Source organism: Trichosurus vulpecula, chromosome 8 (genome assembly GCF_011100635.1).
Source record: "Trichosurus vulpecula isolate mTriVul1 chromosome 8, mTriVul1.pri, whole genome shotgun sequence".
Lineage (NCBI taxonomy): Eukaryota > Metazoa > Chordata > Mammalia > Diprotodontia > Phalangeridae > Trichosurus > Trichosurus vulpecula.
The window spans coordinates 129,499,353-129,525,868 of NC_050580.1; the positions used below are offsets into that span (position 1 = coordinate 129,499,353).

General features: G+C 39.9%; 1 protein-coding gene across 1 annotated transcript in view; it reads left to right on the plus strand.

Moving 5' to 3' along the window:
* Window positions 1-26,516, plus strand: part of SLCO3A1 (solute carrier organic anion transporter family member 3A1) — a 361,985-nt gene that overhangs the window by 317,198 nt on the left and 18,271 nt on the right. The window contains exons 5-7 of the mRNA XM_036735784.1: window positions 14,093-14,257; window positions 18,481-18,679; window positions 22,202-22,340. Of these exons, the coding sequence (XP_036591679.1) occupies window positions 14,093-14,257; window positions 18,481-18,679; window positions 22,202-22,340 (503 nt within the window). The remainder of the gene's footprint in view (window positions 1-14,092; window positions 14,258-18,480; window positions 18,680-22,201; window positions 22,341-26,516) is intronic.

The following is a 26,516-nucleotide window of genomic DNA, read 5'->3' on the forward strand; positions in this document are numbered from 1 at the left end:
CTTCTCCAGCTCAGCTTACAGAGGAGAAAATTGAGGCAAACAGGGTTAAGTGATTTGCCCAGGGTCCCACAACTCATAAGTATCTGAGGCTGGATTTGAACTCAGGAAGATGAGTCATCCTGACTCCAGGTACTCTATCCACTGTGACACCTAGCTAACCATCTTTACCTTTTTCCCTAAACTCAGGCTTTGAATAGGATCAAGTTTATTCGTTGGTGTTGTCAGCTACATTATACCAACAATACTTTCCCCCTCTCCTACATGTGGGCTCCTCTCAGCCTATAGACATCTGTTTAATCAAGTTATAAGCAGCATTCAAAAAAGGATCATTTCATCAGGGTGCAGCAACCTATTCCTTTGGGTCTTCCCCCTTATGGAATAACCATTCCAATGTTTCTCAGGAGCTCCGCCGTAGGAGCTGAATAACTTCTGCGAAGTTTGGGATATGGGGCTCTTCTACTGCTTACAATATCAAACTTGATCCCAAGAAATAAAACAAGAAATCCATATGTTCCCTCACTTGCATCTATCTCAGTTAGGCCATTTCAAAAATGGCATATCTAGAGCAGCTGCCTTTGGGAATTCTAGCTCCGGTGAGTAAGAGTATCAGATGTGGGTGGCACAGCAGCACCCTAGATTTAGAGCTGGAATGTCATTTAGAAAACTTTTAATCCAACCACCTCACTCTACAGAAAAGAAAAAAACTGAGACCAAGACAGGTGAAGTGATTTTCCCAAGTTTATTATATAGGTGGCAAGTGGCAAAGCCAGGATTCTACTGTTCTAACTGAAAAGGCAGCACTTTTTCTAGTGAACCACAAAACAGCATTGGACTAGCATTAAAGAACAAGGATTCCAGGCCTAATGCTTCCACTAACAAGCTGTGTGGTCACAGACAGATCACTTAATTTCTCCAACCGTCCCTTCTCTCATCAATAAAACTAAGAAAAGATCCCTGGCCAATCTACTTCACAGAATGATTGTAAAGATCACAGGAGATCAGGGATGTGAAAGAACTTAGAAAAGGAGAAAATGTTGATTAATGTGGAAATATATTTAATATGATCGTACATGTATATCCCATATCAGGTTGCATGCTATCTTGGGGAGGAGGGGTAGGAGGGAGGGGGAAAGTTTTAGAACTCAAAATCTTATAAAAGTGAATGTTGGAAACTAAAAATAAATAAATATTTTTAAAAGAAAAGAAGAAAATGTCACACAAAGACAAAGTTTTAATTTTGTATATATAAGTCATGTAAGCAGGCCAATACAAGAGGGTGAACAAGGAGTTGGCTGAGTGGGCTACTCTACTTTCCTCAGATCTTTGTTATTTACTTTGGGATTGAAAGACAAGATAAAAAGTAAATTTCCCCCTATCAGCTCTTACTATATTTCTTATTACCTACATAAGAACGTTCTGCTTTTCTTTTTTTAACAATGTGACACTGATACTGTGGGCCCACCCTATGTAGAATATGTATTTAAGTAATTTTTCCAGTCATGAAGATGGATTTAGCTGCTAGAGCCACATTCACATACTTGTGATGACCAGTAGACACAAGTAAACCCAGATGGAGGTAGGAGTATATGGTTACTTGATGGAACAAGGCTAACTAACGAAATAAATAAAGAACACTCGCACAGTGGATAGAGCACCAGGCCTGGAGTTAGGAAGACCTGAGTTCAAATTTGACCTCAGATATTTACTAGCTATGTGACCCTGGGCAAGACACTTAATCTCTGTTTGCCTCAGTGTCCTCATCTGTAAATTGGGGATAATAATCGTACTTGCTTCCCAGGGTTTTCACGAGGGCCAAATGAGATAATAATTGTAGAGTTCTTAGCACAGTGCCTAAACTGAGTGCTATATTAAGTCAGTTGTTTATTATTAGTAGTGGCAATATTTGTTATTATTATTCTTATTACTTGACTTCATGCACACAAGATTTTTAGATCATAGGACCCAGAGAACCATAGATTATTGAGTATTAGAGCTGGAAGGCATGTTAAAGGTCAGCCAGTCCAACTTACTTTACAAAGGAAGAAATTGATGGCCAAAGATGCCACATGACTTGCCCATAGTCACACCAGGAATAAGTGGAAGAGTTAGTATTTGAATCCAGTGGGCTCCAAATTCAATGCTACTTCCAGTCTATCTTTCCACACCACTTCCCTGCCAACCATAGGAAGTACGCAGATAATGAGTATTGACCAACAGCTCCTTCTTTTTGCAAATTATTCAGGTGATGGTTTGAAGAAGGTGGAATCTGAGCTGAGAATCAAAGGAGGCTGAGGAAGCTAAGGGTCAGAGGTGAGGAGGGATGGCATTCCAGGCATGGTGGACAGACAGGGCAAACACATGGAGACTGGAGATGGAGCAGCAGCAGTAAACCAGTGTATCTGAACTGTAGAACAGCCTGCATTTTGAGTACTTCAGCAAAGGTTTTTGCTATAGACATTCTACTTTTCAGTCCCACTATATAAGGGTTCTTGTGAATCCTGATGTGTGAGTCACATTAAAAATATACAGAGACCATTCTTGAGAAAAGGCAAAAAGGAGTTTACTACTTTCTCATGAGAAAGGACACACCCCAGCAAGCGTATTTGTGGCATACAGCTCAAAGCAAGTTATATAGACTCTAACACAGAGTTCCCCCAGCCCCTACTGGCTCCTCTTCCCATTGACTGGGTTTGGAGCTCACATTCTAAACACAGAATCTTTTCCCAGCAACAGAGAACAAAGAACAAAAAGACAGGTGTGAGACCAGGGACTAGTATTCAGCAAAAAGGGAGTAAAAGCTAGATAAACAGGACCTTGCAGGTGTCTGTCTGCTGATGTAATTTCTTATCTCTACTTTCTCAGCAGAGCAGTTTCTAAAAATATAGAAGGGGTGCAGGGTGGGGGTGGATGGTAAGAAAGGCAAGGTCTTGTCCCACACTGAGGGGGCTTCACTATTTCAGCATTCCACTCACTGACTTGAAGCCCCTCTCCATTATTGATGAGTTTAAATCTATCTGGATTATTGTCCCTACACCAGAATACCCATGACTCCTTTTCCTAACTCATTTTCCTGAATAGGATTCTCAGTCTTTCATGAAAGACTGAAATGAATGACTGGGACTCAAAAAAATCCAGTTCTACTGCCAGTTTCCAAGCAGCTCACTTGTCTGTGCAAGCCCCTGGACTGTAGGAAGCAGCACCACCCCCCCCCACATTTCCCTTTTTGCAGGTTTCTTCCTCCTCTGTGGGTCTGAAGAACCTTCCTCACCAAGGCACAGGGGCAGAAGTCAGGAGGCTTCCCCTGCTATCACAGAGAATGGTTCATTTTTCACGTGTTACCCACCACGAGTGTGCTTTCCTTTGGGTAGTATTTTGTGCTAGTAGGTAGCTGTTTCTCCTGCTCATTTCTCGATTCTGTCTGTGGTCTCGCCTGGCCACAGAAATTAGTTCATGTCTTTGTCTCGTGTACCTCCATTAGCAACCCTACCCTATACTCAGCCAATAAGCAATAGGTTTCTGCTATATTTTTCTTAATTAGGAGGCCATTGCCTTTCCGCCATAATGTTATTGTGAGGAGACTGGTGATCAGAGTCCCTGTTCTGCGGGCTAAATGGCAGATTATTTTTCATCATTTGATTTGTCTTCTGAAATGAAATCTGTGTGATTTCCCTGTTAAATTGTCCCCACATGTTTATCTGACGAGGTAAAGAAGTCAACCGAGCTGGAACTAGGTTATAAAGACCTGGCCTTTGCCTCTGGGTGCCAAAGGTGTCTGAAATCTAGGGGGTAAACAAAATTCCTCCCTTCAGAAATCCTCTTGCTGACTGGTTTCTCACTATGTAACAACACTGCCCTTATTCCATGCTGCCAACCACCAGCCGTGAGGCTTCTTTCGTTGTTACACTCTCTTGGAACTGGCCTTTTTGGACTGCCTTGTTCTCCACACTCCTATACCCTTCCTCCCACCTGTCCCTTTTTGCTTTTTCCTAGGGGGTTGTGAGTTTGAGAAAATGGGGGGACTCAAGACAGATGGTATGGAAGACTGTACCTGATTGTGGTAAACTGTTTTCATACACACACACACACACACATACACACACAACTAAATTTGCTCTAGACACCTGAATCTCTAGTTACAGCTCTGGACCCAGCCACCCAAAAGTTTTTATTTCAATGTGATGCTTTGGATCAAAGAGCTATAATTTCCATGGGGATAATTTTTGCACATTGCCTCTTAGGGAATAGGAGTGGCCAACTAGTTAATTAGGTTGTCATCAACATTTATTTACATTGTATTTTATACATATCGGCCCTCACCAGAAAAAGAATGAAACCTGTTTTTTGAAGATAGGAGTTTTGCATCAGCTACAATTTCCCCCTACACCTTTTAGATTTTTGAAAAGGTTCCTCTTCCTCCCCATATTCCAAGTTCCAGAAATGAATTTTTGCATTGTTAGAGTTTTCAAAAATGCTATCTGAGAACAGCAAAGTATCAGCTAAGCCAGGACGGCTATTCTCTCCAAACTGGTGCTTAGGCACTGGAGTAAAGTTATAAAAGTAGCTATTTGCTTACAAAAGACCTTTTTATTGTCCTCAGTCATTTTCTGTTTGTTTCTTCCAACTGAGAAAGATACAGTATTGAAGTCTAAGCAAGTGTTTGCTGCGTCTGGGTCCCATTTCTTCATCTCTCTGATCCTGTGGTGATCTTGTATTTATGACTTCACACTCCAATCCCAGGGAAACATGTGGGTTATCACCAATTTCTAAGATAGCTTGCAATGAGCTAAGTGTGTTTTTGATGAATGCTCAATTCTTACTTAAAAACAGACTGATATGATGTTGCAATGCTCCAGGGTTTTTTTTCTGTTTTGTGGCATTCTCTATAGGACAAGCAGGTAAACATACAAAAAAAAGAAAAAAGAAATCAATTTAATTGATCAGCTATGCGCTGTCTTAACGACTGCACCAAACCGAGCATTTGATTTCAGACTTCAGACAAAATGGTGTTAGTCACCTGTAGCAAGTAATTTCCTTTTTTAGTGTTTATAATCTTCTAGAGTTTCAGACCACACACAGCAAGTATTGTCTTTTCTGTATGGTCTCTCTGAACAACATTCTAAAAAATAAAGCATGGTGTCAACCAGGTCTTCTGAGAGCCATTCAAGAGATTCTGACCAGCCTCATCTATTGTCAACAAATTAGGCTGCATATTAGCCACTCGGTGCTGATTTAGCCTGGATATCATTCATACCTTCCCTAATACATTCAAAACCCTTTTACTAATTGAAATAATGCAAAGTATCGTACAGTATGGTTTCAAGTACTACGAAGATGATTAAACCTGTGACCTATGCCATCACCGAAGTTATTATTTAGCCAAAAAAAGAACAATAACTAATGTTTATATAATATTACATGGATACAATACACTATCTACGTATGGTTTCATTTGAACCTCACCAACCCAATAAAGTAGGCATGGAAGTAATCGTTGGTCACATTTTACAATAAAGAAATCAAGGCTTGGAGAGGCTAAGCATGAGTCAAGTTAGGACTTGAACCCAGGTATTCTGATTCCAAGTCATATGATCATTTCACTAATTTTTTTTCAACATTCATTTTTATAAGATTTTGAGTTCCAAATGTTTTCTCCCTCCTTCCCTCCCCAACATGGCATGCAATTGGATATAGGCTATACATGTAATATTAAACACATTACCACATTAGTCATGTTGTAAAAGAAAGGACAAAAGGGAAAAACCATGAGAAAGAAAAAAAGAGAGAAAAAAATACTATGCTTTGATCTGCATTCAGACTCCATAGTTCTTTCTTTGGATATGAATAACATTTTCCATCACGATTCTTTTAGAGTTGTTCTAGAACACTGTATTGCTGAATAGAGCTAAGTCTATCCAAGTTGGTTATAACACAATGTTGCTGTTACTGTGTACATTTCCCTGGTTCTGCTCACCTGACTTAGTATCAGTTCATGTAAGTCTTTGAAGGTTTTCTGAAATCTACCTACATTTCTTGTAGGACAATCACTATAGTTTTTTTTTAAAATCCATTGTGGTGTAATGACCTCACAGCCAGGAAGACCTAGGTTCAAATCCCACATCTGACATATATTGTTTTATGATACTGGGGAAATCCCTTCACTTCTCAGTGCTCTTGGCACTTGGCAACTCCCTAAGACTACAAGATGTAGAGACCATAAGGTGCCTATCTACAATGGTAGAGTTTTCCCATCTAGGAATTCTGTATACCCTCCCCCCTACCCTCCCAAATCACAGATCCAATGCCTATCACTATCCCTTTAAGGGCTACAAAGTGCTTTGCACTCATTTTCTCAGTTGACTCTTACAACCCTGTGCAATAAGTGGCATGGACGTTATTATCCCCATTTTACAGATGGAACCCCTGAGGCTGAGAAAGTTTGATTGACTTAACCTTACTATTTTAAGAGAGGTTAAGCTAGTAAGTGTCCAATCCTAGATTCCAACCCAGCCTCATCTTTACTCTAAACCCAGCATCCTGGATAATCGTGAACAATTAGGTTTAAGCAGCTCAGCAATCAGTAGTAGATATGGGAAAAGAAATGTAGCTCCTGGGCTTCTTAGCTCTATTAGCATATACTTGTATTAGCATACGCTAACATTTGCTTGGACTGCATCAGTTACATCATTTCTATTTCTGTGATTCTGCAAAATATGAGTAGCAGTTTAATCACAGACCATCTTCTGTTCTCACAAATCCAATTTAAGTCAGAATGCCTTTCAGGCTGACTTCATGGCCCCTAAGCCATTTAGGTTAAGTGAGTCAACTTCATTTGTCTTATTTATTTCAGTTCTCTTTAATCATTGTTTTTTCTTCTCTTCGTGATATGACATGTTTTAATCCATCAATCAACAAACATTTCTGAACACTGGCTATGTGCTGAGGACAGATACAAAGACAGAAAGGAAACACTTCCAGCTTTCAAGGAGCAAAATTTGGTTTCTTCTTTTTTCCTGTTTTTTATTATTTCATTTTAATTTGAAGACACAAGGAGGAGGCAATGAGTAAGGTGAATTTTCTTTAATCCTTGCTTCCTTGACTGGGCTATCTCGTCAACATGAGGACTCCCTTCAGTGGTACATATTATTGCCCATCCATGCCTTCTCATACTGGGAAACTCTTATCCATGCCAGGAAGGAAGGATGGAAACAAGCATCTATTAAGTGCCACTTAAACCTGTTTGCCTCAGTTTCCTCATCTTATCAAATGAGCTAGAAAAGGAAATGGCAAACCATTACAGTATCTTTGCCGAGAAAACCCCAAATGGGGTCACAAAGAGTCAGAAATGGCTGAAATGACCAAACAACAAATAACAAAATACCCAAGAAGCAAAAGTAACAGCTCTAAGCATATTTTGCTCCACGTATGCACACGAATAATTTTGCACTATGATAAATTTATGTAATTTTTGTAGTTGTTGAAAATAAGAAGAAAATTTCTGTGCGAAATGCTAAGGGACCTTAAAGATCAGAAAGCTTAAAGGTTCCATGTCGTGTGCCGTTGTTATTGCTTGAGTCTTTTTTTTTTAAGCGAACAGTGTGTTTTCAATTATCCTGGGTTTCATAAAAGCCTCTAGCCAATCAAAGTATTTGGAAGTGTGTGGTAAGGATTTGTCTCCTGAAGGTTAAGGCTGGGTAGTGCTTTGGACAGAAAAGAAAAGGGAATTTGTGGAAGGGGAATTAAGAATGCAGGACACATAAGATTTAGAGTTTGAGTAAAGCAGTTTGGGAAGAGAACCTGAATTGTCTTTCCTGGTCCAGAAAGGTCAGAAATATAGCAGAGGCAACAGTATGGTTGAGGAAAATGTTTTTACTCCCCAGTTGGCTAAGTCCAGGATTGTAGATGACAATAAGGTAGCACATCTGAAATATTACTAGTATGATAGCCACGGAGAAACAGCTTGGCACTGAGGAAAGAAGCTTAGCCTTGGAGCCAGGAAAATCTGGGTTCAAGTCTTGCCTTTGATACATACTGGCAATGTGACCAGTTATGTGAATAACTTGTTTGGGAAACTTATTTAACCTCCTTATACTTTGGGGAACAGTTTAAAACCATATATTGTAGTGAAGATGCCAATCTGAATTGGTAGAAGTCCTCTCCTCTTGGAGTTCCCTAAATCCATGAAATTAAATGTCTGGTCCCTGTCATCACAATATATCACCGATGGATGTGGGTATGCCTGTGGGGTGTATAGTTGGCTAGCTGGTACTCATCCCTTTCTTTTCCCTCCTCCCTTCTGGATAAAAGAAAATTAAATCTTTTGGGGGCATTTCCTATTTCCTGGGGGTTGAGGTATGGTGTGATGTAGGGTGTGATTTCTTCACTAGGCACCATGCATACCCCCTACGCTCTTCCTCTCCAGCGATTTAATCAGCCACATCCTGTTCACTTAGCTCAATTTTTGGCCTAAGGGCAATTCAATGTCCCTTCTGGCCCTTACTCTGTTGTTTTGTGGCATTTATTTAAGATGAAAAGTTATTAATACAATCACAATAGATCCCCTGCCTTAATTCAAATATGTGTTTATACCTAGGTAACCCCTGGTGTCTGAAACAGAAATCATAATTCAGTTAAAAATAAGCAAGAAGAGTGTGTTATAATGTCTGTTACTAAATGGGCATTGATAAGGGAAATTGACAAAAGAGTGGACTTCAAAAAAAACCATCCTCAGTCCTGAATATGTGAGTTCAACTAGTAGTCAGCCAAAACCAACTCTACCTATTGGGTGTCAATGGCCGTCTTCACTTTTTTCTTTAGATCTTTCCTTCCAGTTTCTTCTTTTACCTCTTCTCTTGCCATTGATTCTTTCTTGCTTAGCTCATTAAATCCTGGGCAGGGCTGAGGATGTTTCCCCATTGGTGCTTCTTCTCACTTTCCACTCTTCCTTCTCACTCTTTGTCTCAAAAGCTGTATTTGTCCCTTTAAGAATGCCCAGATTTGAATCAGGTGTGCACTTTTCTTAAGGACCTCAAGAGTCACACATGACTCTCAGAACTGAGAAGAGTGCGCCTGTCTCTGTGAACTACAAATCCCAGGATGCCATTCAGTTCTCAAAGCCCTAAAGTAATAATCACACAGGTTCAACTTTCCCAATTATATCAGGCAGCAAAATATAAAGCCTCTTGTGTCTACTTTCATCAGGAATAGCTCTACCACAAGGACCTCCTCCTAGGAAGAGAAACTTTAGGCTTGTGCTAGAGGTTGGGTCACAATCCCAGATTCCCTCCAACTCTCAAAACCGAAGGTCCTCGAAGCTATCTGGTTTTTTGTTTTGTTTTTCATTTTTGTCTCACATCTCCAGAGCCCCAGTGCATGCTTTGTGGAAGCTGGAAGAGCTTTTACATTGGAATGCCTCACACTGATAAAATAAAAAATATAGAATCCATCCCACTCCCAACCAAAAAAATCCTAGTCCCTAGCACAATGCCTTGCATGAAATAGGCAATAAACAGATGCTTATTGAATTGAATAGAATCCCAAACTGTTTGTAACCCTAGTCTAGGAAAGAAGGTATTTGGAAATGCCCTCACGTTTTTCATTTGTTCTGTTTTTTCAAGCTGCTGGCCAGCCACATCCCTGTTAACATTTAGGCCCTCAAAATAGTTTTTATTTAGAAGTAGTCTATGCTGTCCTTTCAGAAGGACTAATAGGGATGTTTCTGTTTACAGCAGTGCTGTCATCAAACTAGACACCAAATATTTTGAAAACAGGCGTGATTCCTACACTCATTTAGAGGGAAGTGGTTTTAACAGGTACCAAAAAAATGCTCTCTGCCCTTCCCCTTAGAATTTTACAAGTTAGTGGGACCTCAGGAGTCATCAATCTCGACTTTTCATTTTACAGTTGAGGAAATCAAGGCCCATAGAGAAATGAACATGGCTGAGGTCAACACAGCAAATATACTGTAACTCCAGTCTCCTGACTCCTAGTCTCAGTGTTTTTTCTGCCATCCCATGCAGTCTTTCTTTGGATGGTATTGAATAGTTCATGTGTGTTTTAATTTTGTGTAGTTTGTGTCCTTTTGGAAAATTAAAACAAGTTTTCTTGCAAAATGCCAAAACAGGGTGGGGAAGGGGTTTGAAGTTGATAAAGCATGGCATCTTTAATAATCTAAGTATTCTTGCCTTCATTTTTCACTGCAGTGACCTCTTAACAACTTAGGTTGTTACTTGAGATACTTAAGATTCTTAGAGAGGATATCAAGTTTCATCTGTATGTACCATAGTGTGAAATACCCTACCGTTCAACTTTCGAGTTAGGACAGAACACATATACAGTAGCCCCCAAACAGAACTTTCTCCTTCAGGATAGACTGCAAATGCAAAAGAAGCCTTTGTTTTGGAAGCTATACTTTTTTGAATGTCTATGGTGAAAACAAGAATGGTGCTGGTGGTGATTATTATCACTGTTAATCATTTTCCCTAAAGTCACCTCAGCCTTTCTTTCCTATTCCCTTTTTATACCTCATGCCACTCAATCTCAGCAAGGCTGCCCAGCTGGTGCTGTGGTTGTGCGATGCTTAAAAGCATATTTAAAAAACCTTTTTCTGGGTTTGGCTGGCTGGCTGGCTGCTAAATTCAAAATGATCCTTTTCCCCTCCTCTCTCCAGGGTCCTCCACTCCTCAACTTCTAAGTGTGAATCAGTAGGCAGCAGATATAGTGGAGAAAGGCAGCAGGTGGTCAGGAGTCCTGGAAGAAGGCTGCTTTGCCATTCCCTGTTTCTCTAGGCCACTCTGTATTCTGTTGCCTCATTATGCCTTCTATATCCTTAGGAAATCAGAATTTTATGAGCTTTGAAAATCCTTTTGGATGAAAGAGCTGGAAACATTGGGATAGCCCTAGGATCAAGATAATTACAACTCCTTTCAAATGGGACCCAAAGAGGCCAGGCTGAGCCTTTTAAACAGCATCATCTATTAAGAGTACTGTAAGTTAGTGCAATTAAACATGGAAAAGAAAAGAGAAGTCTGGGAGGAAAACAGGCAAGAACCAGAGCAATCTGTCATATGCTTAATACAAGAGAAAAAAAAATCTTCAATGCAAACAAGGCCCAGTGAGGCTTCCCTCCACCCTTCAATCGGATGATTCTCAAATTTAATGATTTTCACATCTAATTCAGTGAGAAATTAGTCACCAGGTATTAAGACAAAAGCAGGCAGGCTCCTGCCTTAGTGAGGAGTCCTTCCTGCTGAAGTGGAACTATCTCTGGCATAATTAAAATGCTTGCTGAAGTAGAAAAATATAACATTTCATGCATTAACCGGTTCTCCCTCTTTTAGAGCTAGTTCCCCTCTTCCCTCAACACCTAATACTGCTGTCTTTAGTCAAAGAACAAAGGGTTACTTGCACTGAAACGGGAAGGTGGAAGTCTGCTTGGCTCCCTAGGGCTATTTCCATGTCAGAAACATGGTGTCTGGTCTGAGAGACTGAGGGCCCTGCCCCAACCTGGGAAGACAGAGACTCCTTCATCTCAGTGGGCACTCAGATTATTAGTTGGGCTGTCAGACTGATCTTTAGAATTCCAGTGGATGAACAAACAAACAAATAAAACCCCCAATTAACATTTTCGTAATAAGAAACAGTTTGTAAAGGAAGAATCTAAATTATTTTTTAAAATATTAAGATTTTTTTTATACTCAAATCCAGCGTTATCTCTTAGAAGATCATATAAAGAGGGCTAGATTTGGAACCAGGAGTCCTTGGTTTGAATTCTAGCCTTGCTACTTGCTACCTGTGTGATTCTAGGCAAGTTACTGACCTCTCTGGGTCTGTTTTCTAATCTGCAAAATGAGGATAGACTACATAGCCTCTGAGGTGACTTCTAGTTCAAAATCTATGGCTCTATAAGTGTTTGTCTACACACATTCTAATGATGCTCAAAACACTGTGGAACTCTATTCTCTGGGAGTTAACAAATTTGGTTTCAGGGACAGTTTGTAAGTCAGGTTAGAAAATCTGAGTAGCGTAGTAACAGTAGGGCAATACTTTGAGTTAAGTGAGATTGACGTTTTAATCCCACCTCTGACATTTACTAATTGTGTGATTATGGACCATTTCTCTATGCCTCAATTTCCCAATCTCTCAAATGGGTGTAATGATACCTAGAGTACCTATTTCACACGACTATTGTGAAGTTCAAGTCGATATATCTGTGAACATTTTGGTAAACCCTAAAGTTCTATCTAAATGTCAGCTGTCATGAGGTACCTCAGAAATTACAGGATAGAAAATTTAGAGCTGAAAGGGACCTCAACATTTAATCTAACCCCCTCATTTTACAGATGAGAAAGCCGAGGCCCAGAGGCTGAGGGACTTGCTGGATGTCACAAAAGCATGAAGAGGCAAAGCCAAGATTTGACTCCAAATCAAGTACTCTTTCCCCTAGATCATGCTGCCTCTCATCTTGTCCAAACTTCTCATTTCACAGATGAGGAATCATAGAATCCCAGAGTCAAAAGGAAACTCAAAGATCATTTTGTCCAATCCTTACCCAGTACGTGAATCCTGTCTGTTACATCCTGGACTATCAGTCGCCCAGACTCAGATATCTCCAGTGAAAAGAAACCCATTATTTCCTAAAGCAACTCATTCCATTATCAGACAATTTTTATTATTAGGAAAATTTTCCTAATATTAATTCAAATTATGACTCCCTGTAACTTTCACTCCTTAATCCTGGTTGTTCTGTCCAGGGCCAAGCAGAACGGCTGAAAAAGAGCCTCAGAGAGATGCAGTGATTTAGCCAAGGTCATTCAGCTTGTTATTGATGGAATAGGCATCCTAACTCCCGTTTCAGCTTCCTTTCCATTGCAATCGCCTCACCTCATAGTCACATCTGGTCGCTTAGCAAAATTGGTAATTCCACTTTATCATCTACCTCATTTTACCAGACTTTGTCTCCAAATTATTTTTGGATATTTTCAAAAATCAAATCCATCCTTGGAAGACAGACTTGCTACCATGGAATGCATTCAGATGAATCTGCCTCACAATCGGAAGACAACATTCTCCTCTCTTCATTACATCCAGGAAGAGCTGAGACTGAGGGTGATACAGAGTAACAAGAGTTTGCATTAGTATAGTGCTGTAAGGCTCATGAAGCATTTTCCTTACCACTACCCTGTGTGGTAGATTATGTGAATATGTTTATTCCCATTTTCAGATAAGGAAACTGAAGCTCAGAAAGGTTAAATGACTTTCCCATAGTCCCATTGCTAGTGACTAGAAGTGTCAAGACTCAAGCCAAGGTATTTAGACTCCAAGACAATAGAGTTTTTTCCACACTCCTATGCTGCCTGCCGCTCAGACACACTCAGGGACAAACCAACTGACCAGATGAAAGGGGAAGGACGAAGGCAATAACAGGAACATAGAGTCAGAGAGAGGCTTCAGGAGAGACAGGGTATCTGTCATCTTCTCACTCCCTTTCTAGCTGGACAGGAATATCACTTACTAATATCCATCCTCCAGGCCCAGCCACATAGAAATGTTCTGCTATGGATTATTTGGCAGTATTTCGTTAGATAGTCTAGCTGCTGATGTCTTCCCCAACAGCAGGTGCTTTCTCATATTAAAAGTGCTGTTTCTTCTCCCTTGGGTCTTGAAAAAAAGTTTAATGAGCCTACTAGTTTCTTGATTGCCCCATCTTTTGCCACCCACAAAGGATTCCTCAGTGGCTTATTTTGAGACCTCAAAACCTCAGCAGCACATCCCAGGATAGTATGTCAACAGACAAGAACACATTTTTCTCCCATTTCAATCACATTGACAGGGTCTCTTAGCTGACTTTAACAATAAACCCCTATCCTGACTACTGGTGGAAGATCAGGAAAAATAATGGTATGTTGTTTTTTTCTTATGATTTTTTCCATAAGGATTGGCATGAATCAGATCCAAGATCCATGTGAGTTATCAGTCACAGTCACTGTCAATAAGCTTCATAGCTTATATAGGAATGAGAAGCATGATAAAAATCATAATAATAGATCTCTGCTAATTAGCTGATGATTACTCTTTGCTCTGATATTCCTTGCAGTGATTCCTAAAGTGACAAAGCATCTATTGTCTAACCCCGTGTTCACCTGCATCGTCCTGGCAGCTTGTATGGAGATTGCAGTGGTCGCTGGTTTTGCTGCCTTCCTGGGAAAGTACTTGGAACAGCAGTTCAACCTCACAACTTCATCAGCCAACCAGCTGCTAGGTGAGTGACCCTCCCATCCCAAAGCCAGGATGACTGTATGTTCAGTCCTCTGAGGTGGAAGAGCCATGCTAAGCATGGGGAGAAGAGAATTCTTTGACAATTCTATCCAACAAGTTTAAGTAATGTCCGCTGTGTTTTAAGCACTTTGCTCAATATTGGGGGCAGGGAGGAATATATGTAAATAAGATGCAATTTAATTTAATAAATATTTTAAGTGTCTTTAAGGCACTTTGTTAGACTCAGGGACACAAGAATACAAGGGAAAAACAGCCCCTGTCCTCAAAGAGCTTATTCCTGCTCCTTTAAAGAGTTTCAAAAGATTATTCTTGAAATAAGACTTATGCATCAGAAGCAGTTATAGAATGGTCTAATAATAATAGCTAATATGCATGTAGCACCTACAATGGGCAAGACACTGTGCTAAGCATTTATAATTATTATCTCATTCAACCCTCATGACAATCCTGGAGGTAGACGCTATTATCTCTGTTTTACACATGAGGAAACTGAGGCAAACAGAAGTTAAGTAACTTGGCTGGAATCACACTATTACTAAGGGTCTGAGGCTAGATTTGTACTCAGGTCTTTGTGACTTCACCGTACCACCTAGCTTCATCTATGGGATAGTTGACAGAGAGCTGGCCTGAAACCAGGAAAACTGTAGTTTAAATTCCCCTTCTAATCTGTACTGTCATTTTTACCCTGGAGAAGTCACTTACCTGGTCAATGCTCTAGGCCAGTGGTGTCAAACTCAACTATAAATGGGGTCATTATTCTGTACATAAGGATCTCTTTGGTCTATGTATTGATTTAGTTTTTAAATGTAGTATTATATATGTTTTATTATATTTTTATTCATTTTGTTCAATATTTCCCAGCTGCATTAATCCAGTTCAGGGGCACCCTGGAGTGTTGTGCCTACATGAAGCCCACACTCTCTGTCTTTGATACCTCTGCTCTAGGCTCCTCCCTAAGGCTGTAAGTCACAGATAAGGTGCCAATATACATTGGTTGAGGGACTTTCATCATCTAGGAGTCCCCTATATTCATGAAATCACATGTCTAGTCCCTATCCACGTGTCTAGCCTTATAAGATAGTGAATAATCAAGAACCAAACAATAACATAAAAAAATTAAGTGATACTGGGGAACAGGAGTTTCAAGAACAGTAGAGATCAGCGTGAATTGGAACAGTCAGGAAAGACTTCGTGGAGAAAGTGGGGCTTCAGATGGGTCTTGAAGGCAAGGACAAACTTGGATAGGCAGAAATGAAGGGTTGTGGCATCCCAGGTAGGGATGCCTACCAACACTGGTAAAACCCAAAGGCAGGAAGGAACATGGCTTGTGTGGAGGACTGTGAGAAAACCAATCTGGTTGAGGTAGAGTGTCCATGAAGAAGAACAGTGGAAGATTAAAATTGATGACTAATATGGAACAAGATTATAGAGGTTTTGGAAAAGGTAGGGACTTAATACAACTGTCTATTTTTAATAGAGTATTTTGACACAGCTATCAGTAGAGTTCATTTTCTTTTCTTCAGCAGTCTATACCACGATAAACCAAAAAAGTCTAAGAACGTTGCACAGAATGTTTATAAACCTCATGCTTTGGGAACCAAAGGCAAATTAAAGAGACTCTCACTTCAAAGAGGCAATCACAAAACACGGTTAGCCCTTTCCTACCTGTCTGAGAAAGTTTAATGTGTCTTTTCCTTTAATGTTGAGTTTTCTAACACTCTATCTTAATGTTGTTAGACTTGAGCCCCCAGGCACAGAGGAAGAAACAGTATATCACCTCCTGATCTCTTCTCTTCATTTCTTTGAATTCTTCTTGCTTTGAAAGAGGCACTTCCACTTTAGGCTGTGTGTAGCTTCACAATAGGTCCCTGCTCTTCTATTGCCAAATCAATCAATAGAATTCTGGAGGAAAGGTCAAAAGAAAAATCTTAAGTCCTTGAGCCCAGTAACACCTGTTTTTCCCACTACTAGTTTCAATTATCAGAACACTATAAAAGGTAATTATTTTAACCCATAGGGAGGTATTCCAAGAATCCTAATTCTTTCAGCAGTCCAAAAATGTGACTGCCTTTTAAAGGATCCGTATGATTTTTTTTACTGTGATCAACTTAGTGGCATCATGCCATCTAGATTAAAAAACTACAAAAGAAAGGGTACCAGCGTAGGCTGGCAATGGTTAGGGGCACAAAGAAAGGGAATCATAAGTATAAGGAGAATCTCCAATGGGAATATATTCTATTCACACCTCTCATGGACCTGGGAGACAACCTATTCAATCTTCCAAAAGCACCAGTGCCCAGCTCTGGGCAATACTACAGAGCCATCAACAAATTGGACAGAGTTCAGAGCATAACAACAAAAATGATTAAGGGCCTGGCAGGACTGATTTATGAGAGAAGATTAAAAGAACTAAATCTGCATAGGTTAACTTAATGAGGAGAGAGTTAAGAGGAAAGTTATGATAACTGTCCGCAAGTATTAAGGAGCAATATACTTCAAGGAGAAGGAGTAATTGTTTATTGTGGCTCAGAGGGAAGAGGATGTTAAGTGGTATTGGCAGAGTCACTAAATAATACCTTCTAAGTGTCCAGAGGACCTTGGTGCTATGCTGGGTACTATTGAAAGGAAGATAAACAGACCTCAGTCCTGATCTTCAAGAGTATCTTTCACTCATGCAAGTAGAGTAAGCGCATCATATCTGTGCTAAGAAGTTATGGTGGGGAAATTATGATATAAATAGTCCAAAATAAGGGAGAATCTGAAAATATTTGACGTTTGTCAATAAAACTATTCCAATATTCTGTGATCTCATCAATATAAGTACTCCTTCCAATACTTCAATGATACAGACCACAAATCCATGGATGCCCTTCCTGCATGAATCTTGGCCATATCACACACAAGGAGTCCAAAAATTAATTATTATAGTATTAGCTGGCATTTCATGATTTCTGCCTACCTACCTGTATTCTGTTTGATTTGATACTAAAATTAATATACATTTCCCTTGTATATACACCCACTGATTAATACAGAAAGTGACCCCGGGGGTGTGCTAGTACACAAGGTGAAGACATCCTAGGTTAAAAATTGACACTAAGCAATATTAATAATCTACAGGTGACTTTCATGTAAAAACAAGGTGATGCAAAAATAACAAAATCAAATAAAAATCAGTAATAATCATGTACTTATATTGTTTGTAAAATCATAAATTTAGAGTTGGAAAAGATTGCAGAGGTCATTTGATCCAATGCCTTTATTTTATAGATATTGAAACCAAAGCCCAGAAAGGTCACATGATTTCATCAAGGTCACCCAGGTAGTAAGTGTGAGAATTGGGATTTACATTCAAATCCTCTGCCCCCAGATCTGCCCTGCACCCATCCCAAGTGCTACAGCCTGACGAAAAGTAACTTGCCTAGAGCAAGTGGGTGGTTATGACATGTGAACCATTTTTTTTCATTTGACCTTAAGGAAGAGATGATTTTTTAAAAAACTATAAGCTGTTAAATTGTCTATCATCTTGGCAAGGCTGTCATATGGTATAAACCACTCTTTTTGTGGGTGGCACCTTAGGTTGTACAGGAAACTGAAAAGTCATTCTTCCTGATAAATTAGAAGAGAGATAACAAATTCTAGTTGGCCCCCATACATGAGGCAACATGGCAGAGTGGGTAGAACACTGATTCTAAGTTTAAATCTCACATCAGATATTTCCTAACTTTTTAATCCTGGATTAATTACTTAACTCTGTGCCTCATTTTCCTTATCTGTAAAAGAAGAGGGTTAGACTTGATGGTTTCCAAGGTCCCTTCAACTCTAAATCTATGATCCCATGATCCATATAGTCCAAATATATAAGCTTTATCACTCCATGATATATTCTTATCCTTCCACTTACACATTATTTTTTCATACAGTTGCTCAGTATTCATTTGCCATGTGGTCTCCATTGTTCTCTCTGCATCAGGGTTGTCTGTGTGATTATGGCACCCAGTCTAGTGCCATATAAGTACACAAGCTCTAATCAGTATATTTAGATGTTCAGAATGATGACATGAGACCTATCATTGAAATTATTATTGAATGCTTATTGGTTTTATGTGGATATGCTTTCAGTTTGAGCATTCATATCCCTAGTCTCTGCTCTTCTAGACTCACTCCATTCCTATTTCTTTTCCTCTTTCTTCCCATCTATTCTAGGGATGACTGCTATCCCATGTGCATGTCTGGGTATATTCCTAGGAGGTCTTCTTGTAAAGAAACTCAGCCTGTCTGCTCTGGGAGCCATTCGGATGGCCATGCTCGTTAACCTGGTGTCTACAGCTTGTTATGTTTCCTTCCTCTTCCTGGGGTGTGACACAGGTCCTGTGGCTGGGGTTACTGTTCCCTATGGAAACTAGTAAGTACCAGAAGAAATCAAACAGGTATGAAAGAATGAATGAAGGGATGAAGGAGTGAATGAAAAAGTCAACAATTAAGCACTAAGCACTGTGCTAGGAATACAAATGCAAAAGCAGGACAGACCCTGTCCTCAAGAAGCTTACCTTCTGATAGAGACAACACATAGAAGGGAATGGTGACCAGGGAAGAGTGGCTTTGTCAGAGAAGTTACAGGTATTGCAGGTGGAGCAATGGGGCAATGTTTGGCATGCACCTTCCACTCTCATGACAATGGAACTCACTGCTGTGGCTTGCTTAAACTAGCTATGCTTCCATTAATGCAGCAGCAGAGATGCAGCTGTGTCTCCTTCCCTGAGTGTGAGCTTGAAGAGGGAGCATGGTTTCGTAGGATCAGTTTTAGAGCTGGAAAGAACCTCAGAGCCCTTTAAGTCCAACTCCCCTCATATGACATGTCAGAAAACAAAACCTTAGAGCAAGCAGTTCGCTGATTTTCCCAGAGTCACACAATGAGTATTTGAAGCAAGATTTGAACTTGAGTCTTCTTAACTGCAAGACCAGGGTACTATCCACTATGCCACCAATATCTCTTCTAAATATCTCCATGGAACAAGTAAGTCTTTTGTACCCTAGGATATTTTTTCTTGTATTGTAATTCATCGTTACCTTCAAGGCTGACAGCACAGATTGCACCAAGTCCTGAAAAAATATCAGAAATTGTCCATACTCCTGATACTGCCTGTGTGATCTTGGGCATGTCACTTAACCTGTCTGGGCCTCAGTTTCTACTGTGAGCTTATAAATCTATAAAATAAGGAGTTGGACTAGATGACCTCAGAGACCAATTCCAGCTGTCAATCTATAGTCCCATCATTTATAAAGCAATGCCTTCAATTCTTAATGGTTATCCTTTTCAACTTTCTTCTCATCATCCTAAATCTTTGGACAGTCTTTTAGACTGATCACTGTAAGAGGGAAATACAGGGAATGGCATTACCATGTGAAGCACTTGGGGCCCTTCCTACTCATGTCCCACCCCCCCTCAGAAAACTATCTCAGGTTCTAGTTACTTTGTGGATCAGAATCTTCTCCAAACCATAATTCACAAGCCCTTACTAATGTGTTTGCTTTAACTAATCAGCCAGAGATTACATTTGACTCCAAGTAAAGGATTTAATGAATTAATCGTAATTAAATTAACAACAGAACATTTCCACCATTAAACTAAAACTCACTCTCCTATAAATGCACAAGCGTTCACTGGGAAGAGTGGAAACACATAAAGATAACACATGGGATATACACATGTGGGGACTCTGGGTGGCCAGGACATATATGTGGACAGATTATACCACTGCTGTCACAGAGCTGTCAATGTCATTGTGCTGCTCTCTTCTAGGAAGGCTCCCTGCTGGGTGGCAGGTCTCCACTGCTCCTCCCCAGGCATCATTTATCCCCTCCAGCTGGTCTGCATCTATCCATCTATCTTCAGGGCCACCTAAGCCTCTGCTGTATTGGGTGGGTTATTCCTCTGTCAGCCAGCTCTTTCAACTGTCTCCACCAACCTTTGGAGGGGGAAAGAAGGGAGAAGGGAGGTAATGTGGTCTATAAATCTGTAAGCCTCTTCCCAGCAGGAAAGGGACATAGCTCTATTTAGTCATCTCCTTCATCTTCCTTTGAACCTCAGCTAAAGTCTTCAGCTAAGGTGCTAATTTGTCCACTACTCTTTCCGCTATCCATTAGAAATACAACTCTTTTCAGTCAACTTTTTCAGCCAATAGATAGGAAGCTCTTCTTATCAGCCAAACTGCTCACAGTAGATCCAATGTAAGATCGTGTCTGAACTCTCTTCTCTGCTTTTTCCTCTGATTCCCTTAGTTCAATTTTTATCTGACTTATGATCACAATTTAATTTGCCCAGACTTAAGCAATTCCAGTCTGTAGTATCAAAGGCCTTCTGCTCCTCTATTGGTAGAGATATTTAAAGTGCTGGACAGGAAGTCAGAATACTTGTATACAAGCCCGTGACTTACTAGCTTTGTGACCTTGGGCAAGTCATCTAACCTTTCTGAGACTCAGTTTATTCATCTGTGAAATAGAAATAATCGTATATGTTTGTGTATATATATATCTCAAGTAAAACGTTGGACATGAAAACACCTGATAAGATATAAAAGTCTACACACATAAAAAGTTATTACACCATCATCTCGACAAAGCCAAATGAATAGATTCTTTCTTTGGTCATTTATGTGGAATTCCAAAGCCAAAGAAGGTATCTTGTTCCAGGAGTGAAGCTCTGCCAATGGCTACTCCAAAAGATAATCAGTTGTCAGAACAGAACAGAGGCATACTTGCCTCTACAGAAGCTCTAAGAACTCTATCCTTCTTCTTCCCCACCTTTCTCGAGTGAGAAGTTCAAAGTGACATTTTCTTCATACGCTTTACAGTTGGTCCTTTGCGGGGTGGGGGGGGAGAGGAACAGTATAACAGTATTTACAGATCAAACCCTAGGACTTCAGTTTGGATTATTGACTCTGTCTTGAATTCCACCCCCCCGCCAAGTTCAAAAAGCTGACTTGTAGGTAGGAATAATGCCACCTAATCTTTTCCAGATGAAATGTAGTGGGGAGGATGAGATGAGAGATTTGTCTACTTGGAACATTTAATACCCCCTCCAAACTCAATATCTCTTCTCATTTGCTTTTCACTAGTAGAAAGAAAAACAACTTTCTAAGTTCTTAATAAAAATAAATAAAAATGAAAAACATCTTAAAATATGACTTATCCCAGGGAAATTATGATTGTTGATCAGTCAACAGGTACTCATTGAGATTTGTTTGTGTTCTCTGCTTTCCTAGACAATGGGACACAGTAGTATAGTAGTATACAGTAATAGTGTAAGACTTTGCCCCTGCCCTCAAAAACCATATTTTCTCACTCGGGGAAACAAAGGGAAAAGAAAGTGTGAAACCAAAATGAAGCAGTACAGGGTAGCTTATAATCAAGTGCATGGTGAACAGTTGGACAGTTCAGAGACAGAGAAATGAGTTAAGCTTGAACTAATTAGGGAAGGCCTTCTTTATGGAGAAAGTTGGACTTGAGCCGAGCCTTAAACTGATAGGATATGGATATGCAGGGGGAAAGGAAAGGGCTATCCTGCACGAGAAAGTAATATGAATCAAGACACAAGATTAGAAATGACTAAAGAAAGAGAGGAGACCAAGCTGCCTAGATTATGTATTTGGGAAAGCCTGGAAGATCAAGCTGGATGTGTAGGGTGGTGTCAAATGAAGAAAGTATTTAGGCTGAAATTTTAATTTTTGAAGTGATTATGCCTCCATCTCTTTGTGAGACTGGTACCAGTTCTTATTAACTTTGTAATCCTGGGCAAATTACTCAGCCTCTGAGCCAGAATGCAATACCCATCTTCTCATTGTTGTAAGAAAAGTGTCTTGTAAATATTAAAGTGTTAGATAAATGTGAGCGATTAATGCGAGTTATTTTGTATTTTCTCTTATAGCTCAGCACCCGGGGTAGCTCTGGATCCCTACTCTCCTTGCAATAATAACTGTGAATGCCAAACCGACTCTTTCACGCCAGTCTGTGGGGCAGATGGGATCACTTACCTGTCTGCTTGCTTTGCTGGATGCAACAGCACGGTATTTGTGACTTATTTATTCTCTGGATAGGGCGAAAGATCATGGATTAAGAGCCGCAGCTTAAGCGGCAGCCTATACCCAAGGTGATGGTTGACTGCCACAGGAAATAAAGAATCAGTAGTTATCAGTAGCTCTTTTTTCCCCTTCTCCTGTGATATGTTCTCAATATCATCCCTGCTTTGATTAGGAGACACTATTAGCAGATGGGAACACCAGACTTGTCACTCAAGTTTGTTTACTAAGTGACTTGCACAGAACCGAATTGGGCTCCCAGATATACCTAAATAAATTCCATTGACATTTTTTCAGTAATCTAAGGATTAATGATTCCATAGGTTGGGTTATTGTCTCCATCCACATTGATTGTCACCCGTGTACATATTTATGGATGCCTTCATGAGTTGCTCTGGGTGAGAAAATTCCTGACTCAAGAGCCAAGCTTCTGGTGATGAGCCTCTTCAACCTAACTTAGGCTGGTCCACACTGCCTAGAATATAGGAGGCACTTAAAAAATGTTTATTGAATGATTTATTGCTTGGCCCATATCTTCAGATGACTCAGAAACAGTCTATAAATTGGCCTATACTCAAAGTGTTTCCAGCTTCTTGTAAGAAGTGTCAAAGCTTCCGTACTCCACCATCATAACCTTCAAGAACACAGATTCACTTTCATACCATGATGAGGCATAAGAGTAGCACTTCAGTGAACCAGAGAATCAATGGCCACCAGTATTATCCAAGGTAGAAGTCAAAGGAAGCTTTGCACCAAAAGCCAAGGAAAGGAATTTTGGCCCATGTTTTAAACAACCTTTGTGTTCACTTACTTTCTTTTTATTTTCTTTGCTCCTGGATTCCCCACCTCTTTCTGTCTCCCATTCCTTGTATTTCTCTTGTACTTTTTCAGTGACAGCATTTGCCTCTGTGTATAAGGACTGAACTGAATGATACAGGATAATAAAAATGGAGAAAGGGAGACCTATTTCTTCCTTTCAATAAACTAACTACTGAATCACTTACCCCTTCTATCTTGTCACCTATCCACTTTGGATGTAGGCAAAGTCTAGCAGTAATGCCAAGTGGCCATTAGTCAGAAACAAAGAAAATAGGGATCATTCATCTTAATTTTCTAAAAATTAAGTTTTTCCTTGCTTTAATGTTTGGATTCTAGGCCTACTGCTGCTGTTAACATTTTTCAGAAAGTAAGATAAATCATTTTGGGTGGGGAGGAAGCTATTTTTCAAATAAGATTATAAAGCAATTTCTCCATGTGGATAAAAATGAATGGGGAAAAAAAGGATTGGGTTTTGGGAATGGGTAGAATGAAAACACCAGTTATTATTTTCTGTGACAACAATTTCATTAACATTTTAATATCTGAAGAGTTATGTTGCAAATTAGTCTTTGTTATTGTCCTGTTATAAGGATTAAATTGATTCAATATATGCTACTGTCCTGAGACTAAAATAGTGTCTATTTCAGAAAATTCAGTGACCAAAAAAATTGTCTAAGAAAATGCACTTCCCCTGATCTTACATATACAAAAAGTCTTATTAAATAAAAGCTTAACTGGGTCCAGCGGTTGCTTTCAGTTGCTGAAACAGCAAAGCAGCAGAATCCAATTATCCCTGATCTGCTTTGCCCTTCGTGATTCGTGAGACTGTAACATATTTCTGTTCCTCAGCTTACCGCTTAAGTTTTTATTTCCACACATACCCGCCTCACCCCCCCTCAAAAAAATTCTGCTTTTTCCTTGAGTTTTCTAAAGAATACACTACATTTTTTATTCTGGTTGGGAAGATTAGTGTAAAAACACACAGCAAAGCAGAAGAAACAACCACTTTCCAGGACAGGATGGGAAAACTACCCCCTTCTCCACTGGGATGCTTTTTTTCTCACCCAGCTTCTGGCAAGGAGAGGAGTGACCTAAATGCCAGCCTCATAATATTTAATTCCTAGGGAACAAACACTTTCAGTCGTGACTGTTAGAATTTCATTTTCACTCTTTCTGTGCTTTTATCTTCCCATACTACTTCAATCTTTAAGAAAAAGAAAAGTCTCCATGAATTACCCCCATACACTCTCCAATGAATCTGAGCACCCAGCATCCAGACCCTTTGCCTAACAAGTGTCTTGTTAGATCTCTTGTTCTGATTTCAGATTATAACCAGCTGGGCCATGGGTGCACCGCTCCCTCGAGTGATTACAAGCAGCTGGATTTAGCTAGGGCATGTGCAAATTTCACTGTTAAATATAATCAGATTTCTAGTCCTCCACATAGGCACCATTTTCACCAACTGAGACTGGTGAAAACCACTTAAAATTTGATCAGCTGGGTAAAGACACTGTTTGAGACTGATTCTACATCCAGTAACATCTGGTTTCCTCACACCCTATGTTGGGGCTTCATTTCGGACCCCACTGTTTTTCCTACTTGTCATCCCAGGTTTCCCACGATTGTACTGTAGTTAATGAAAGATTTGTTAATACCTCTCATTGCATGTGACTGGGAGCCTGTGTAACTGACTACAAGTTACTTTTGTATATTTCCTTTGGCATTAATCTACTGTCCAGATTGTTTCCTCACATTTCACTCTGAAAAGTAATTATTCCAGCGGTAAGCATGTTAGCACTCTGCTGACTGCCTATTGGAAGAAATATCCTTCTGATGTGCTAGATAACTGGCCTTTAAAAAATAGAAGTAATTCCAACCACTGGTGGTATGTAGGAAAGTAGCATAAATCCAACATGGCAGTTTGTAGGAGAATCAAGATGGGGTATAGGGTGTTTGGCTCACATTTCTGAAAACACGTCACCTCATAGGAGTGTGACTTGTTTGAAATCCATTTTCTCTAGTGTGATTTTTTTCCCTTTTACTGGTGCCACTCAGGCCATTTAATTTATCAAGCTAGAGCATCCTTTAGAAAGAGAACAATTAAGACATAGAATACCTTGGCATGTAAGAGGTCCTGACCTGTAGCCAAATGGCCAGACTGAGCTGGATGTCTGTGGTCATCCAGGTACCAGCCTGTCAAGAAGGCATTGTTAATATTCTGAAGCCAAGTTCTGCTGGCTTTCCAAGTGCTTTTAGCCTCTACTGCCTTTGGGCATGGATGATTTCACGTCTCCATTCTTCCCTCACCCCCTATTTCTAAATGGAGTGGCTACCACAAGCAATTAGTTTGCCTTTCTAGTAGCAACAGCCTCTCTCTCCTCCTTCTGCAGCAGATGATTCAGTTCTTTTTTGCAAAGACAAAATTCTGTCTCAGAATCTGGGGTTATTAGTGTTACAGGTGTGTCGAGGTTCTGCTACCATTTCAGAAAGATTCCCTCACCACCATCCTCTCCCCCCAGCCCCCAGCCATTATTCTTCAATCAGTGACCCTGCAAGTGAAGACGGAGACAGTATTTCTTTTTGCAGTTTTTCAATTTCCCCTTTGGCTTGAGGCATATGGGTTGCCAACCTAGCTCTTAGTGATGAGATTTTAGGGCTTTACACAGTAATACCAGCCTGGCTTGGACCAATCAAAAGTTGGGATTCTAAGCTGCAGAAAGGACAATGATAAATGACAATAGAATTCTAAAGGTACTACAATGAATTCTGAAAGAACTCATGAATGTCTGGCACAGAGACCTAATTGTTAGCATCCAAAATTAAAAAAAAACAGTAAAACCCAGTTTGTTGTGGTGATATCATTGGCTTATTGTGAGACCAATTATTAGGAGGTCAGCAACAAAAGATCAAAAGACTCTTAAAAGCAGAAAATGGTACCCAATTGGTGGTTTGGTTGATTGCCATTCTAAAATACATAATTATATCCAGAAATGCTACAAAAATTGTCATTTTTTTCCTTATGCCCAAAGATCATCAGGAAAATGAGTATACCAAAATTGAGGCAAACCCTTAATTTACAAAGACAATCCTTCTGGTTTCAAATTTCTATAAGATGTTTTTATGTTTACACAATATCTTCCCCACAAACACATCTTCAGAGAAAATTCATTTTTAACCTGGATATCAATTTCATTTGTAAAATGAGTAGGAATTAAGGTGTGCAGCATTGGTGAGAGCTTGTGTGTGTGTGTGTGTGTGTGTGTGTGTGTGTGTGTGTGTGTGTGTGGAGAGTGGATGGTGGGGGTGGGGAAAGAGACATAAATAAGGTAGCTTCATTTGCCAGTG